We start from the raw sequence: 14508 nt of genomic DNA on the forward strand, positions 1-14508 counted from the left end.
TTGAGCCTGGGCTCCTCCTGCTGGGTGACGTCACTGTGAATAGGAAGCAAGTGAAGTGGAGATGATGATGATGATTATGGCTGTGTAGCAGGAGAGTAGCGGGGTAATAAAACACACTGACCGCCTGAATGGCAGCTCCGCACAGCCCTGGTCCCGCAGACCCGCAGCCGCAGCGCGGAGGAGTGACCGGCGGAGTGAGGGGGATCAGCACGCAGACGGACAGCAGGGTTCAGGGTGAGCGGATCCTGTAACACTCAGCTCTGTTTACACTCCAACACCATTTAGCTTCATTCAGTCTGAACTAGGCCTGAGATTCACCTTAAACAACGTATTTGGCAACCTATCCAGGTCACAACACAGTAGTGCATCTCAAACACTTACAATATTATATATTTAATTCAGTGTAAATGTCAATATAAGTCATTGAGGCACATTGATGCCATTTATTACATTATTTTCCCCTCCCACTGAGGAATACAATTGCTTTAAATAATAAAATACTTAATGACTGCTGCTTTCAGCCAAAAAGGTACTATTAGTACAAGTACAACGTTGGCTTTAACTTTGTTAAAAGCAAGTGTGATTTAAACTTTCACCACAGACATGAGTTTCAGTTTCTGTTTCCTCTCTGGACTCGAGTGGACCGTCCACATTCTTAGTCAGGTTCACTTTCATTCTGCTATAATGTAGATAACATTCAGCCACACACTGTCTCAAGCAAAAGACACATCTGATCAAATGACACATTTTGCTGACTTTAAATATGATTAAATTATATGATAATTACTAATTTTGCATATTTTCTGAATTGGCCATTTTAAGGGAAGAAAGCTCTGGAAAAAAAATAAGAGATCACTTCATTATACCAAATTAAAAAAACCTCTGGAATATAATCAAGAGGATGATGGATGATCACAAGCCATCAAACCAAGCTGAACTGCTTGAATTTTTGCACCAGTAGTTACATGAAGTTATCCAAAAGCAGTGTGTAAGACTGGTGGAGAACATGATTAAAATCAGGGTTATTCCACCAAATATTGATTTCTGAACTCATAAAACTTTATGAATATAAACTCGTTTTCTTGGCATTATTTGAGGTCTAAAAGCTCTGCATCGTTTTTGTTATTTCAGCCTTTTTTATTTTCTGCAAATAAATGCTCTAAATTACAATATTTCTGTTTGGAATTTGTGAGAAATGTTGCCCGCAGTGTATAGAATAAAACAACAATGTTGATTTTACTCAAACATATACCTAAATAGCAAAATCAGAGAAACTGATTCAGAAACTGAAGTGATCTCTTAATATTTTCCAGAGCTGTATCTTTTGTAAACCCGTACATCACTAACTGTAATGTCTACTATACAAATATAACCTATAGATTTATTCACAGTCTAAAATATGCAATGTAATTTTTAGGATGGTTAAAAAAAAAAAAAAAAAAAAAGCTAAATTATTCTTTCTTTCAGGCCCCGGACCAAGACTGTCCAAAGTCAACCTCTTCACATTGTTGAGTCTATGGATGGAACTTTTCCCTAAGAAGAAATCTCAGGAACAAGATAATGGATCTGTGAGTGAATCCCAGTATGACAGTCCTTTCCGACTGTGATTAATGCTCATGTTAGCTTCATGTTCTTCTGCTGTGCAATTAACAAAATTATTTAGCTAAGAAACTCATACTGTTTCCATGAGCACTGCAGTCATTTGTCCTTTTCCATGTACAATTCTAGCCAGATGCAGCCGGTCACGATCCGTGTGTGTTGTGCTGTATGAGTGGATCAGACACAGTGGAGCAGCAGTGCTGCTGGAGTTTTTAAACACTGTGTCCACATACTTCCTCTCACACTCCTACCTACATATCTAGATGCTCCACCCTGTAGATAAATTAAATGTAGAGACAGAAGCTCTGAATCTGTAGCTGCACAGTTTGTGTTGGTCTCTTGCGCTGGGATGTTTGATCAGTATGAACCACAATGTGTGTGTTTCAGGCCGGAGACACCGGACTGGTGGTGGTTCAGGATCAGAGAGTGCTGGGGCTGCACTGCTCTGGGTCGGTGCATGCAGGTCAGGTAGCAGTGCTCAGACATGGATCCAGGCTAAAGGGGTGTGATCTCTACTTCTCCAGAAAGCCCTGCTCAACCTGTCTCAAGATGATCATCAACGGTGAGCTAACACTACTGCCTCAGCTAAAGTTTTTTTTTTTTTTAATAAACCACAGTTCTTTAGAATTCCTCAGATGATTGATTGGTAAACTGACTAGCTCATTGATGTACAATGTCCAAAACAGTTTATACTGTTCTGGTAGAAGATGCAGCCGTTGTAAAACCTCCAATCTTGGCATGGAGTTGTAGAGGTTCCTAATAGTGTCCTGCAATAATTGATTCCATGCAGCTTGAACATTTAGGCAGTTCCTGTAGATTTTGCGTTATTGTTGACAGTGCGTCTAATTGCATCCCACACTAACATTAACATTACATAACATTTTCAATCAGGAATAGTTAGGGCTGGGTATCGATTTGAAATGTTCAATACCTCTACCGATACAATACTTTGAATTTGGTACCGATACCCAAATGATACTTTTTTCAATTCCTTTTTCTAAATTCTAACCAAAAATACCAAATAAAGAAAATTTTTCCCACACAACATAATTATTTAACAGACGACATGTGTAATATCATTTTTATTCTGTCACCATGTGATACTCCATCTTTCTGGACTTTGTTGGAACAAAAAGTGAGCGTTTTTTTCTTTGCGGCGCTTTATGAAGAACAAAAATTATTGCTTGTGCTTAAACTACACATATATTTCCTACGTATATTGCTTTATGCACTTCAGAGTTCTTTTAAATTCAAAATTAAATTATATTAGTGTTATGTAGTTAGTTATATATTAGTTATGTTTTTACCTTGCTCTGCACCATTTTTTTTTTTTTAGACCTGTCTGTACTCGGTAGTATTGAGATATTTTGATCGGTACTTTTTTGGTATCAAATTTCAATATCCATGCCCTATGGATAGGTCAGGCGATGTGGCCGGCCATGGAATAGCATCTTTAATAAATTCCCAAATGCAAGCTCTTATGGATGAGCATTGTCCTGGTAAAATAGTGCACTGAAATTTTGAACTTCAGAAAACTATTTTTTTTGATAATGTCTGAATGTCTTTCTTCTCACTCTGTATTTATTCTCTCCTTCTCTATCCTCCTTTCTTTATCTCTCTCAGCTGGTGTGAACAGGATCTCTTACTGGCCTGCTGATGCTGAAATAACCCTGCTCTCTGATGAAGAAAGAGCTGCAGAGGAGGCCAGGCTGGACGCTCAAGCTGCCGAACGGTTAAAATCCAACAGCAGAGCTCATATATGTGTGATGCTTCAGCCTCTAGCCAACTCCATGCTTCAGTTCGTAGAGGAGACGTCCCGCAACAGCGACTTCCTGGGAAGAATGGCGGCAGATGACCAGTCCCGGGACATCGGTGAACTCTTTATGGAGGAACGGCTGAAGCACTGGGATAATTTTTCTAGAAGGTTCTGCATAGAGGATGCAGAACAGCACAGGAAGCTGCTGGAGAAGATGGGTCTGGAGAACTTTAGCACTGACCCGTATTTCATTACGCTGCGGCAGCACATGAAAGACCTGATTAAGGTTCTGGCTTCTGTAGCTGCCAGTGTTCCTGTTCAAGAACATGAGTACGGGTTCTATGAGACAGAAACCACACCCACTAAGGACAGTACACTACCTCAGGAGGTTGTGTGGCACTGTATTATACAGGCTGCACTGCTGGCTTATAGAACAGGTGAGTGGTTAAGAGAGTGTTAAAGATAAAGTTGAAGTCTTAATGGGCAGAAACACCCGCCACCATGTTTAACAGCAGAGAAAACTATATTTGGCTTGGGAGACCTTGCCAGAAGCATACAGACCCTGAAGTCCCTGAAGTCCTAGCCCTGAAGATCATAGAATAACTGAAACCTTATGGTTACACCAAACTACCAGACCTTTGTTTTATTGAGGACGTCATTAAGATTTAACTAAAGCTGATGTCCGTAAGTTTTGGTATTTGGGGGATGTAGGGCCCTCTCTGGTGAGAATGTATAATTGCACTGAGCATGCAGAAGAATCATTTTAAACTGGGCGGGTGTGATGAGGTCTCCTTTCAGAGCGGATGAATCCGATTCCAATCCGCACCCCAATTTTTTTAGAATGAATATTTCTAGAAGAATATTAGCAGGGCTTTGCAGGGATGTTCGTTTCAGCACACTGATACCATTAATCACAATATTTTATCCCTTCTCCACTCAGAAATCTGCTTCCGCTTTCAGTTTAGAAACAAAATAACAGACTGCCACTTTAAAGTCACTCCCATTTCAAATCATTGGAATTCATTTTGTCCCCTTTAATGTTGTGCACTGTGAACATGACACTTTATCCAAAAGATGGGCTAAACACACTTTATTGATGCAAAAAACACCTCTCACAAAAACAAACATAGTTTCCTGCTGTATTAAATCACGTGTCAAAGAGCAGATCTGCTGATGCCAGGAATATTAAAAGCCATATTAGTGAAGGAAGAACAGGACATGCAGGTCTGGAGCTGAAGTAGTTTCTATTTTATAAAGAAAATTTGTTGTAATTAATTGATTTTTTTCTATATTTGCTGTATTTTAGAAGATCCTAAAGTGGGAGTCGGTACAGTCATTTGGGCAGAAGACAAATGGGTAAGTTGCAAGTGTTTCACTCTCTGAAAAATGCTTTTATATGAGTTTAAGATGTATCAAAAGCTCAAGGACACGATTAGGACTGTTGCTAGACAACCAGCATGGCATTACATGTTTTTTTTCTGAGGTTCTCTCTAAGTCTGTAAACTAGGCAACCTGTCTTTGAATCTCTTTTGCATTGTAGAGGGATGTGGAACAGTCAACAATCTCTCACCAAGAGGTACACTACCCAAAAGTAGCCTGTAAGAGACTGGGGAAGAGTTTATGCTCTCTTTTGGAAAGTCTAATTAGGCCAAACCCGTATTCATTTACATAACTTTTATATAAGTTTTGAAGCAGTCAAGAAGAAAATAAAAATGAGGGTGTTTTCCCTCCTTTAGTCTAGAACAACAGCACTATCTCTCTCTATGTCCCTCTCTCTTTTTGACTGTACGTGTATGTCTCTCTTCCAGCAGTCTGAGTGTGATGGAATGGGCACCATGTACCTGGTGGGCTGTGGTTATAACGCGTACCCTGCAGGGTCGAAGTACGCCGAATTCCCACAGATGGACACCAGACAGGAAGAGAGATGCAACCGCAAGTACCGGTACATCATCCACGCCGAGCAGAATGCGCTCACGTTCAGGTGAGGGCAAAAATAAACTTACAGCAGGAATAACTGTGGGTTGTTTTATGTTTCATGTGTTGGTAATAATGTAGGTGTACGTAGGTAGGTAGGTAGGTAGGTAGGTAGGTAGGTAGGTAGGTAGGTTGATAGATTTATTTATTTGCAAAAACAAAACGAGAAATGGCTGAAATAAAAAAAAGATGCAGATCTTTCAGACCTCAAATAATAATAAAAAAAAATCATACCATATTCTTAAAATTGTTCAGAAATCAATATTTGGCGGAATAACCCTGTTTTTAAATCACAGTTTTCATGCACCTTCACCAGTCTTACACACTGCTTTTGGATAACTTAATGCCTTTACTCCTGGTGCAAAAAATCAAGCAGTTCAGTTTGGTTTGATGGCTTGTGATCATCCACCTTCCTCTTGATTATATTCCAGAGGTTTTCAATTTGGTAAAATCAAAGAAACTCATCATTTTTAAGTGCTCTCTCTATTTTTTTCCAGAGCTGTTTAGTGATGCCAAATTTGAAACTCTGATACCAACTGAATCAATTCATTTAAATCACAGTGTCAAGTGACCATGTTTATACATGGTCCAGGTTCACTTCCTGAAGAGATTTAAGTGGTCAGATTTGGATCTGTTTTAGTCTTGGGTTTGTTTTCACTTGAAATTTTATATGGATTGGTCTAGTCCAGATATAAACCTGATACTCAATACACATAAAGTGTACGGATGTCAAACTCAAGACTCTGATTAAAACAAAATTTGATACAGTGTCTGTATCAAAACAAAAAAAAGACACGAGACTGTCCCAAAACAGATTTCATAACGTCACAGAGTTTTTTTTGCACATTTTGTCCATACCTGTGTACAAGCAGCTGAAATGAGATCAGAAAGTTTTGTCCTCAAATGTTTCTGAATTAATTTGAATTCTTAATGAATGAGTGACTGAGGTCTGAGTTTCCCCTTCTAAAATCTCCATTGCTCCACCAGCCGCTCGCATTCAGTAAAACTGAGCCGGATTCTCTTTTAGAGGCTGTACATGTGACTTAAGTACGTAAATACACATGACGTGGCCAGAAGAACTCCCCCGACAACCCAATTTGGAAATAAAATAAAAAGCACTGCCATTTTAAATGTATATTTTTTTATTGAATAAGCAATTTTTTTCCGTAATAAAAAAATCATAAACACCATCATACGTTTTTTACTTTTATACGTATTTGACTAATCTGTCAGTTGTATTTTTGTATTTTACATTATGTCATGCTTCAGAATTAATCGACTAATATAAATGCTTAAAAATGACCTGGAATGTTTTTTTTTTACTAATGACATGGATGTTTTTGGATTGTTTGATGCCAGAAATAACCTACAAAAATAACATCCTTGCTTGTTGTTGTTGTTGTTTGCAGGAGCACTGAAGTGAGGGGGCAGGAGAAGACCATGCTCTTCGTGACGAAGTGTCCGTGTGATGAGTGTGTGCCTCTGATTTGCGGCGCAGGCATCAAGCAGATTTACACCACTGACCTGGACAGCGGCAAAGACAAGCATGACATCTCCTACATGCGCTTCAGCCAGCTCAGCCAAGTGCAGAAGTTCATTGTATGTTTACAACTTTTTATCGTTTCACAATAAATGTCTTTGTTATGTGCTTATTAACGAAATACAAGTGGGGGTACAAAATAAAAGCCATTGTATGATAATAGATGGTATGCATGTAACGTCACAGTTAAGGGAGTCTGCAGACTTTGGTTACGCCCAGTGAGCAAAAAAGACAGACTGAGTGGCAGCATTGGTGAAACTAAATGGGAAAGAGCGGATTTGTGATTGACTGTAAAAAAAAAAAAAAAAAACAGCTCTAATTTTTTTTCCTGAATATGTTTAGAAAAAAGGGCTAGTCAGATAAAGTGAGAGAAAAATGGATTGCTGCAGAGGGTCACAGAACCAGCTGAAATCAGCCACCAAAATGTCTTCTCTTTCAGGCTTTGAGTATCGCAGTGGTTCGTTTCTCAAACATGGTACAGGAGCTAAGGGGCTTAACCCATAATCCCCCCTCCACTAAACTTTACCCTTTTTTATACCATGCAGTCAGACAAGTATCATTCTCCACCGCTCTAGAGAGTCCAGTGACTGTGTGCTTTACACCACTGCACCTGACACTTTACATTGTGTTTGGTAATGTTAGGCTTGGATGGAGCTGCTCGGCCATGGAAACCCATTCCATGAAGCAGCTCTCTACGCTCTATACAGTTCTTGAGCTAATCTGAAAGCCACAAGATGTTTGGAGGTCTGTAGCGATTGATGTTCCCAGTTGCTTCACCAGTTAACTGTGGAATATTTTGCAGCAAGGACATTTTTGGTACTGAACTTGTTGCACAGATGGAATCCTATAACAGTACCTCGCTGGAATTCACTGATAAAAAGGGGGCATGTCTCAGCGGGAATGTGACATCAATGCATACCTTCTATATTCACTGGCCAGTTAATCAGGCACAATAAACATAACACACAGTGCACAATATCCATATTATGGGCAGTAATAATTGATTTTGTGTTTTTTTTTTTTTTTGTCAGTGGCAAAAATCACCTGCGGCCAGAAGTGCTTCTGAAAAGTCTCGTCCACCTCTAGCAAGTAAGTTTTGATCTGTTGTGTTGCTGGATTCAGCTTCTGTAAATTCTTAAGAAAATGATGTGTCTACAGTTAAGTACATGCAAAACAGTACCAAGTAAATGTTGATAAAAGAACAAGCAAGACGAGCTAGATCATGCCTGAGCTGAACAACCTTCTGTGGTGGCTGAACAAACCTCCTGCAGGCATCTAACAGTATTGGACGTTATCCTGACGTAAATTTTTTGTCGTCTGACGTCCTGACTAATATTCAGCCTGAAATTAACTTCTATTGAACTTGGTGGTCAGCTAGAACAAAGAACAGCTTCCACAGGAGGTGTAAAAGTGACCAAAAATGCTTGTTTATTCCATAAAGCTTTCAAACTATGTTTAGGTTGTTTCAAATATAAGATTCAACACAAACCATAACGCCAAACACGGTAAGAAAACTTATACTAGCATTAGCCGCTTAGCTCTTAAAGTGGCAGTATGGAACTTTTTGGTTAGTAGTCCAGTAAAAGTGCTGTTTAACCCAGACAACAAGCTGCTTTTTTATTTTCTCATCTCAGCAATTCAGACTTTATTACTGCACTTCTTCACCCCTGAAACTGTGACTTAGTTTAGTTTTTTTTTTTTTTTTTTTTACAATATATTTTTTTTCCTACAATATATTTTTCTTCTACAATATAAACATTTTTCTTCCATTTTTTTACAATATAATTTTTTTCATTTTTGTTCCAGTTTTCCTTACAATATTTGTTTTCTACAATGTTTTTCTTTTTTTTTTGGGGGGGGACTGAAAAGCACAATATTCAGATCATGACCTGTTAGAATTATCTGTTCTATGAGTCTTCTCTGTCCAATAAAAAACATGTATCTCCAAAACAGCAAAGAGAGATAAGACCTTCTTAACTTTCAATGGAAGTCAACGTAAAAATATTTTATTTATTTTGGAGAATTTATTTTGGTCCATTCATTAAGAAATATTGGCACAGTGTAAGGGACAGTCTGTTTGTTCAAATTATGTAGTAAACTACAAAAATCGACTAAATGGAGATACATATTTTTCATTGGAAAGTGACTGTATGTTGTCTGTAATTAATCATGCTTCATAAGGGACTGAGTTCACTAATGCTTTCTCTTTGTTTAATTTAAGATGGCCACTTGAAGCACAGAAGGGAAGAAGACACTGACTGTCATAACAAGAGACAGAGAACATAAGGCAAAATCCCAGCTACAATCCCCATGAATAATAATCTGAATAATATAATTATTCTGAAATCTCTTTATTTATTGTTATACCGTTTTGTATTTGCACAGAACAAACCAGTTAAATCAGGGGTGTCTTATCATATATGCAAGAGGACGGTGTGGCTGCAGTAAATATCTCTTTACTAAATTTATAAAAAGCATATTTTAACAGATTTAGAAGATTCACTGCAATAATGGAGACTGTAATCATTAACCCCTTAAGCTGTGACTATATACTAAAGAAAAGTAAGTTTGACAGGGATGCACTGAATATTCGGCAAACAAATTTTTTGGCTGAAAATGGCAAAAAAACACTTAAGCTGTTTGACTAGAATATTACCACACAGCTACATTTAGAGGTAAATTCATGATTAGAATGGCACTACAAGGTAAGCCTATTGTGCTCTGACGGTTTATTCATTCATACCAAAATTAAAAGGTATGAATGAATAAATTAATTAATTAATTAATCTGTGCATCCCTAATATTCGGTAACTATTGTTTCCGTAAACATCATTGTTTCCGTGCTACTATAGGTTTTTTCCAACTTGTTCCAAAATATTTCCCTGAAGAAAAAAAAAAAGAATAAATCTGTTTTACCCGGTTTTACCTTCATATCTCCCAAATTATCCAGTCAACTGAGAAACTGAAGGTTTTTATTAAGCTTTTTACAAATCTAAGTGACATACAGCAGATGTAGGTGTTTAAAATAAAATACAATACAGCTTGGTTTAGATTGGTCTTGTTTAGTTATTATTATTTTTTAACTGCTTTTAGAGTCAAAAGAACACATGGTACAAATGGTTATATTTTAAAGTTGCACTAAGCATGAAGTCTCTGTTTACCTTTATCAAATAATGTGCTTATAAATGTACAAAACTATACAATACTACAGCTCCAAACTTCAAAGTCTAGACTGAATTTGTCAGCTGCTACATCATAAAAGGCTGCTACTAAATGAAGGACCATTCTTATACAGCCAGAGTGATCTGATCTGAAGGACGCAACTGATGTATCCTTCACTGCCTTTAGTTACCCAGAATTCACTGGGCACACATGCAACAAAGGGAAAAAGAAAACTGTGGACCACTGGTTATATGTATTACACACAGCAGTGAATGAGAAATTTGTATGCACAAGTATATTCTGTAATGCACAAATTAAAAGTAAGGACTGGCTATTGGTCTGTCTTAAATCCTAAAATTATGTAGCATATTTATAGGTTAATATTATCACCAAAACGTGTCAAGATAGATATTTAATATTCATTTTAAAGCATTTCTATTGGAAAATTTACCAGGAAATAAAAAAAAGATTCAGATCATGTCAAAAAATGCTAAAATACTCCTAAATAAGTAAATACCAGGAATTATGATTTGTCAGAATTTAATAACCAATATGTTTTACCACATTTTCTCTTTAAGTGCAGCACTTTGTCTAATTTATTCATAAAATCTGTACGCTGCGTCAAATATTCATAAAAATATGAATATTTGACACAGCGTATCCATAATGCATCACAAACAAAAACAATATAATATATTGCAATATTAATATTTTGTCCCACCTGTAGTAATTATCGTGACAGGTCTTGTTGCTTGTTGTGTTGTGTTTGTTTACTAGGTGAACCAATGCACTTTTTTACACACAGAGCAAGAAAAAACGAGCAAAAAAGAAAATAATGCTTGAATTTTCCTTTATTGGTGATATGGTACAATTAGCATTTAAGAAGGAAGGATGCAACCATGTGTGGCATGGGAAACGATATCAGTTTCGATATGGTAGCTCATCTTGATTTCGTTTTTTGACTGTAATTTCTTTGTTACATATGAGGGTGTGAAGATACTGGATAAATTTGGCTCAGATGCTGTTTTATATATTACTACTATATTTAAATGGTTCCCCTGCTGAAGGGCTGACATGTTTTCCATGGCTGACTTCTTATTTTTATTTTTTGACATTTTGCGCAATACTGAAAAAGCCTGCACCCGATCTGAGCTATTAATGCAGATTGAAACCGCGAGGAAGGGAAGCAAACAGACTGTGCGACGGTTTGGATTTCTTCATCCTCAATAAAGATTTGGCAATGAATGAACTGGGGAAGTGCTTCCCGATGAATTTCATGAAGTTCATTTTACTTTACTTTCATTTCGTTTGTTTGTCTGTTTGCTCGGACAAATCTGTCGTGATCAAACTCTTCAAAATTCAGAGAAAACCATAAAAATGGAAAGATCAGCATATATATATATATTATATATAAACATAACATTAATTTTTCACATAATTGGCAGGTTATGTGTGATAACACGGGTCAAAGACCACCTCAGCATACATTTCCCCTCGCACTTGATCACTTGATCGGCCTACTCTAATGGTTAGGTCACAGACAATCATCATACAACTGAATCAATAAATCAACTGCAGCTGCAAAGAATGAAAGTAAAAAAAAAGAGAAAAAAAAAAGTTTGACTGTCTTCATCAGCGTAACTCAAATATAGTGAGTTATTAAAGAGGTTCACTGCTTAATCGATTCAAATATGCTCCACTAGAACATATTTCTCTTAAAAATTAATAACAAAAAAAAAAAACAATGAAATTAAGCTCCCCCTAAGAAATATCTTGTTTTTTATAAAATACAAAAGAACAAGGGAAAAGAAAAAAAGAAATACAATTAAAACACAACAAAAGGCACCTGTTTTTTTTTTGTTTTATATATATATATTTATACGTCCGTGTCCTCGACTCGACTGTGTATCGTATCAGCTTAGATCCTAATCGATGCTGTCTCGTCTGCCAGAATCATTAATCATGAATCATAATCACAATGTAGAACTAGCTAAAGAATAATGGCTACTGAAGAAGAATAACAGATAACAGAGGAATACTGTAGTAGTACTATAGTACAGTACCGCGCTACAGTACAGAAATGACTCGTCAATGAAGGTTTGTACAATAGTATTATTAAGATAGAATAGAACGTACTATATAGCAGGTGGGCTACGACATGGATCCTTTCTGTAGGAGGCTATTAAACCTGCTATAGGAGGATTATAGAGTACTATAGCACTTACTGAATGCACTACAGTACTACCAAAATACTATAGCTGCATCTATATAGTGTACTATAGTACTGAGAGAAGGGGAAGAAATGAAAAAATATATAATAAAATTAAATAAAATACTAGAGAAAGTGCCCAAGTATTTTTTTTTTCTACTTACTTACTAACATGGCACCCACTTTCAGCCTTTAAACACATGATGGGTAAACATGTCAAGTAGAAAATGAAAAAAAAAAAGAAAATAGCAATAATAATAAGAAAATTACACGCCCTGTTTTTGTTTCGCAAACATAATCGATAACTTAAAGAAAGAAAAAAGACTTTTTCTTATTAATTTCGTAGTAGTTAGGTCTATATATTACTTAAGCACACATTAAGATTAACTGCGCTTCAATTTTATGGCAGAAACCTAATAACAATAATAATAATTATAATAATAATAAAAAGAATACTGGTCAAATCAAATCTTCATTCCTTAAACATATATTTTTTAAAACACTAAAAAGGGATTACATGATCAGTATATATATTTCTTTTGAAGTCAAAACAAAAATTCCGAGTCAGCAGTAAGCCATACAGGTGCAGGAGAAAAGGGAAAAAGCTAAACAGCATCAGTGTATAGGAAGAAAAAATCAAAAAAAGAAGAAAAAAAGGAATGCAGAAACGAAGTCTCTAAATACAGAACGAGTTCTAAACTCAGAAAAGAAAAAAGAAAAATCAGAGCATTATAAATAACTGGGGAATGCAACCTCCCTTCCTACAAGTCCACTACTACCGGTATCATCTACATGATGTACAAGAGCTCTCTCCTCTCTTCTCTTCAGCTTTAGCTTTAGCATGCCAGACCTGTGGGTGTATAACAGTATTTGGAGTGGTAAAGGTGGAAAAAATAAGATTATACAAAACATTAAGCTGAATGTATTATTAAAAAAAGAAAAAGAAATAATAAGTGTGAAGCGTTCTCTTAGGTCCTGACTCACCCACTTCTTCTATATTGAGGTTACTACAACCTTTGGTTCTTCCTGAAACAAAATTGGTTGCTTTTACGTTTTACGTTGTTTTATGATTTTTTTTAAACACCCTATTGTGGCACACAAACGAAAAATGTTTATGAAAGAAAGTGGAAAGAAAAAAGAAAAGAAAAGTAATTGAACTGTCAGTGATGGAAAACTATCATTCGCGAGCTTCGTGACTAAGAAAAGACAAATGTTTGAAGATTTTAAATAGAATTATTACTGTTAATAGATTTTTGTGATTTTTTTTCATTTGTTTTTCCTCAGTAAAAAGATGAGGTGCTTAATAACGCGAGTGCTAGCTAAGGTTTAGGAGGCGGGCTTCTTTAAGTCTCGTATCTGTTTGATGAGGTACGTCTTTTCATCGTTAAACTGTTCGTCGTCCGTGCGGTCCTTCTGGAAGTTGCTAAGGAAGTCGATGAGTTTCGTCTGGTTCTTCAGAAGGATGTCTACGATCGGCTGCGTCTTGTTCGGGTTGGCCACAAACACCTAAAAGGATAAAATATGAAAAAATAAATAAATAACTGTTTCAAATTCACAGCAGAGCAGTGTAGAGAGGGTGTAGAGACACTTTAGAGATTCAATGACCATAAGATTTTACCTAATAATAGTGCTGGGCGATTTTAATTGAATCGATTTTAATCTAAATTTAGGTATATATATATATATATATCTCAAATTTTAGATTTTAATCGATTTTTCCCCCTACTTAAAATCAAACCACAGACGACAAAGAAATGGTTAATAACTAAATTTACATGTAAAAAAAAAAAAAAAAAAAAAAAAAAAAAAAAACACTCTTAGGTCCTGACTCACCCACTTCTTCTGAGGTTACTACAACCTTTGTGTCTTTTGGAAACAAAATTGGTTGCTTTTACATTGTTTCTTGTTTTTTTTTTTTTGTTTTTTTAAACCTACTGTGGCACACAAACGGAAAAGTTTTATTAAAAAAAGGGGAACGAAAAAAAATTGATCACGGATTAATTACGGGTCCTCATTGGTGAGTGATGACACTGCAGGTTTTAGAAACAGTAGGATTTATTTCCAGCTGAAAATATATGCTTTATCCCTCTGGGTGTTTGTGTCGCAAGTGGTGTTAGACTGCTGAAACTTTTTTTGGTACAAGTTCAGTTCGCAGACTGAGCGAAATGTTTAGAAAATATGCGTGTGTTAGTCTGTGGGAGGCGCCGGTAACCAAGGTTTGACAGATAAACACTTTAGACATGAGTAGCGTTTTTGGAAATTTTAGAT

At 36.4% G+C, this 14508-nt stretch overlaps 2 protein-coding genes across 3 annotated transcripts in view; one reads left to right on the forward strand and one right to left on the reverse strand.

The window, feature by feature from the left end:
* Nucleotides 1-11280, forward strand: cdadc1 (cytidine and dCMP deaminase domain containing 1). Its single transcript, XM_007251326.4, has 9 exons — nucleotides 1-234; nucleotides 1468-1568; nucleotides 1987-2161; nucleotides 3223-3792; nucleotides 4662-4711; nucleotides 5164-5336; nucleotides 6739-6928; nucleotides 7901-7958; nucleotides 9091-11280. Exons 1-9 carry the CDS (start codon nucleotides 129-131, stop codon nucleotides 9153-9155), a joined length of 1488 nt encoding a protein of 495 aa, XP_007251388.2. The 5' UTR covers nucleotides 1-128; the 3' UTR covers nucleotides 9156-11280.
* Nucleotides 10865-14508, reverse strand: part of cab39l (calcium binding protein 39-like) — a 22424-nt gene continuing 18780 nt past the window's right edge. For both annotated transcript variants that reach the window (XM_049470170.1, XM_049470171.1), the window contains exon 9: nucleotides 10865-13746. In XM_049470170.1, the coding sequence (XP_049326127.1) occupies nucleotides 13567-13746 (180 nt within the window). In that variant the 3' untranslated portion in view covers nucleotides 10865-13566. The remainder of the gene's footprint in view (nucleotides 13747-14508) is intronic.

Source organism: Astyanax mexicanus, chromosome 21 (genome assembly GCF_023375975.1).
Source record: "Astyanax mexicanus isolate ESR-SI-001 chromosome 21, AstMex3_surface, whole genome shotgun sequence".
Taxonomy (NCBI): Eukaryota; Metazoa; Chordata; class Actinopteri; order Characiformes; family Acestrorhamphidae; genus Astyanax; species Astyanax mexicanus.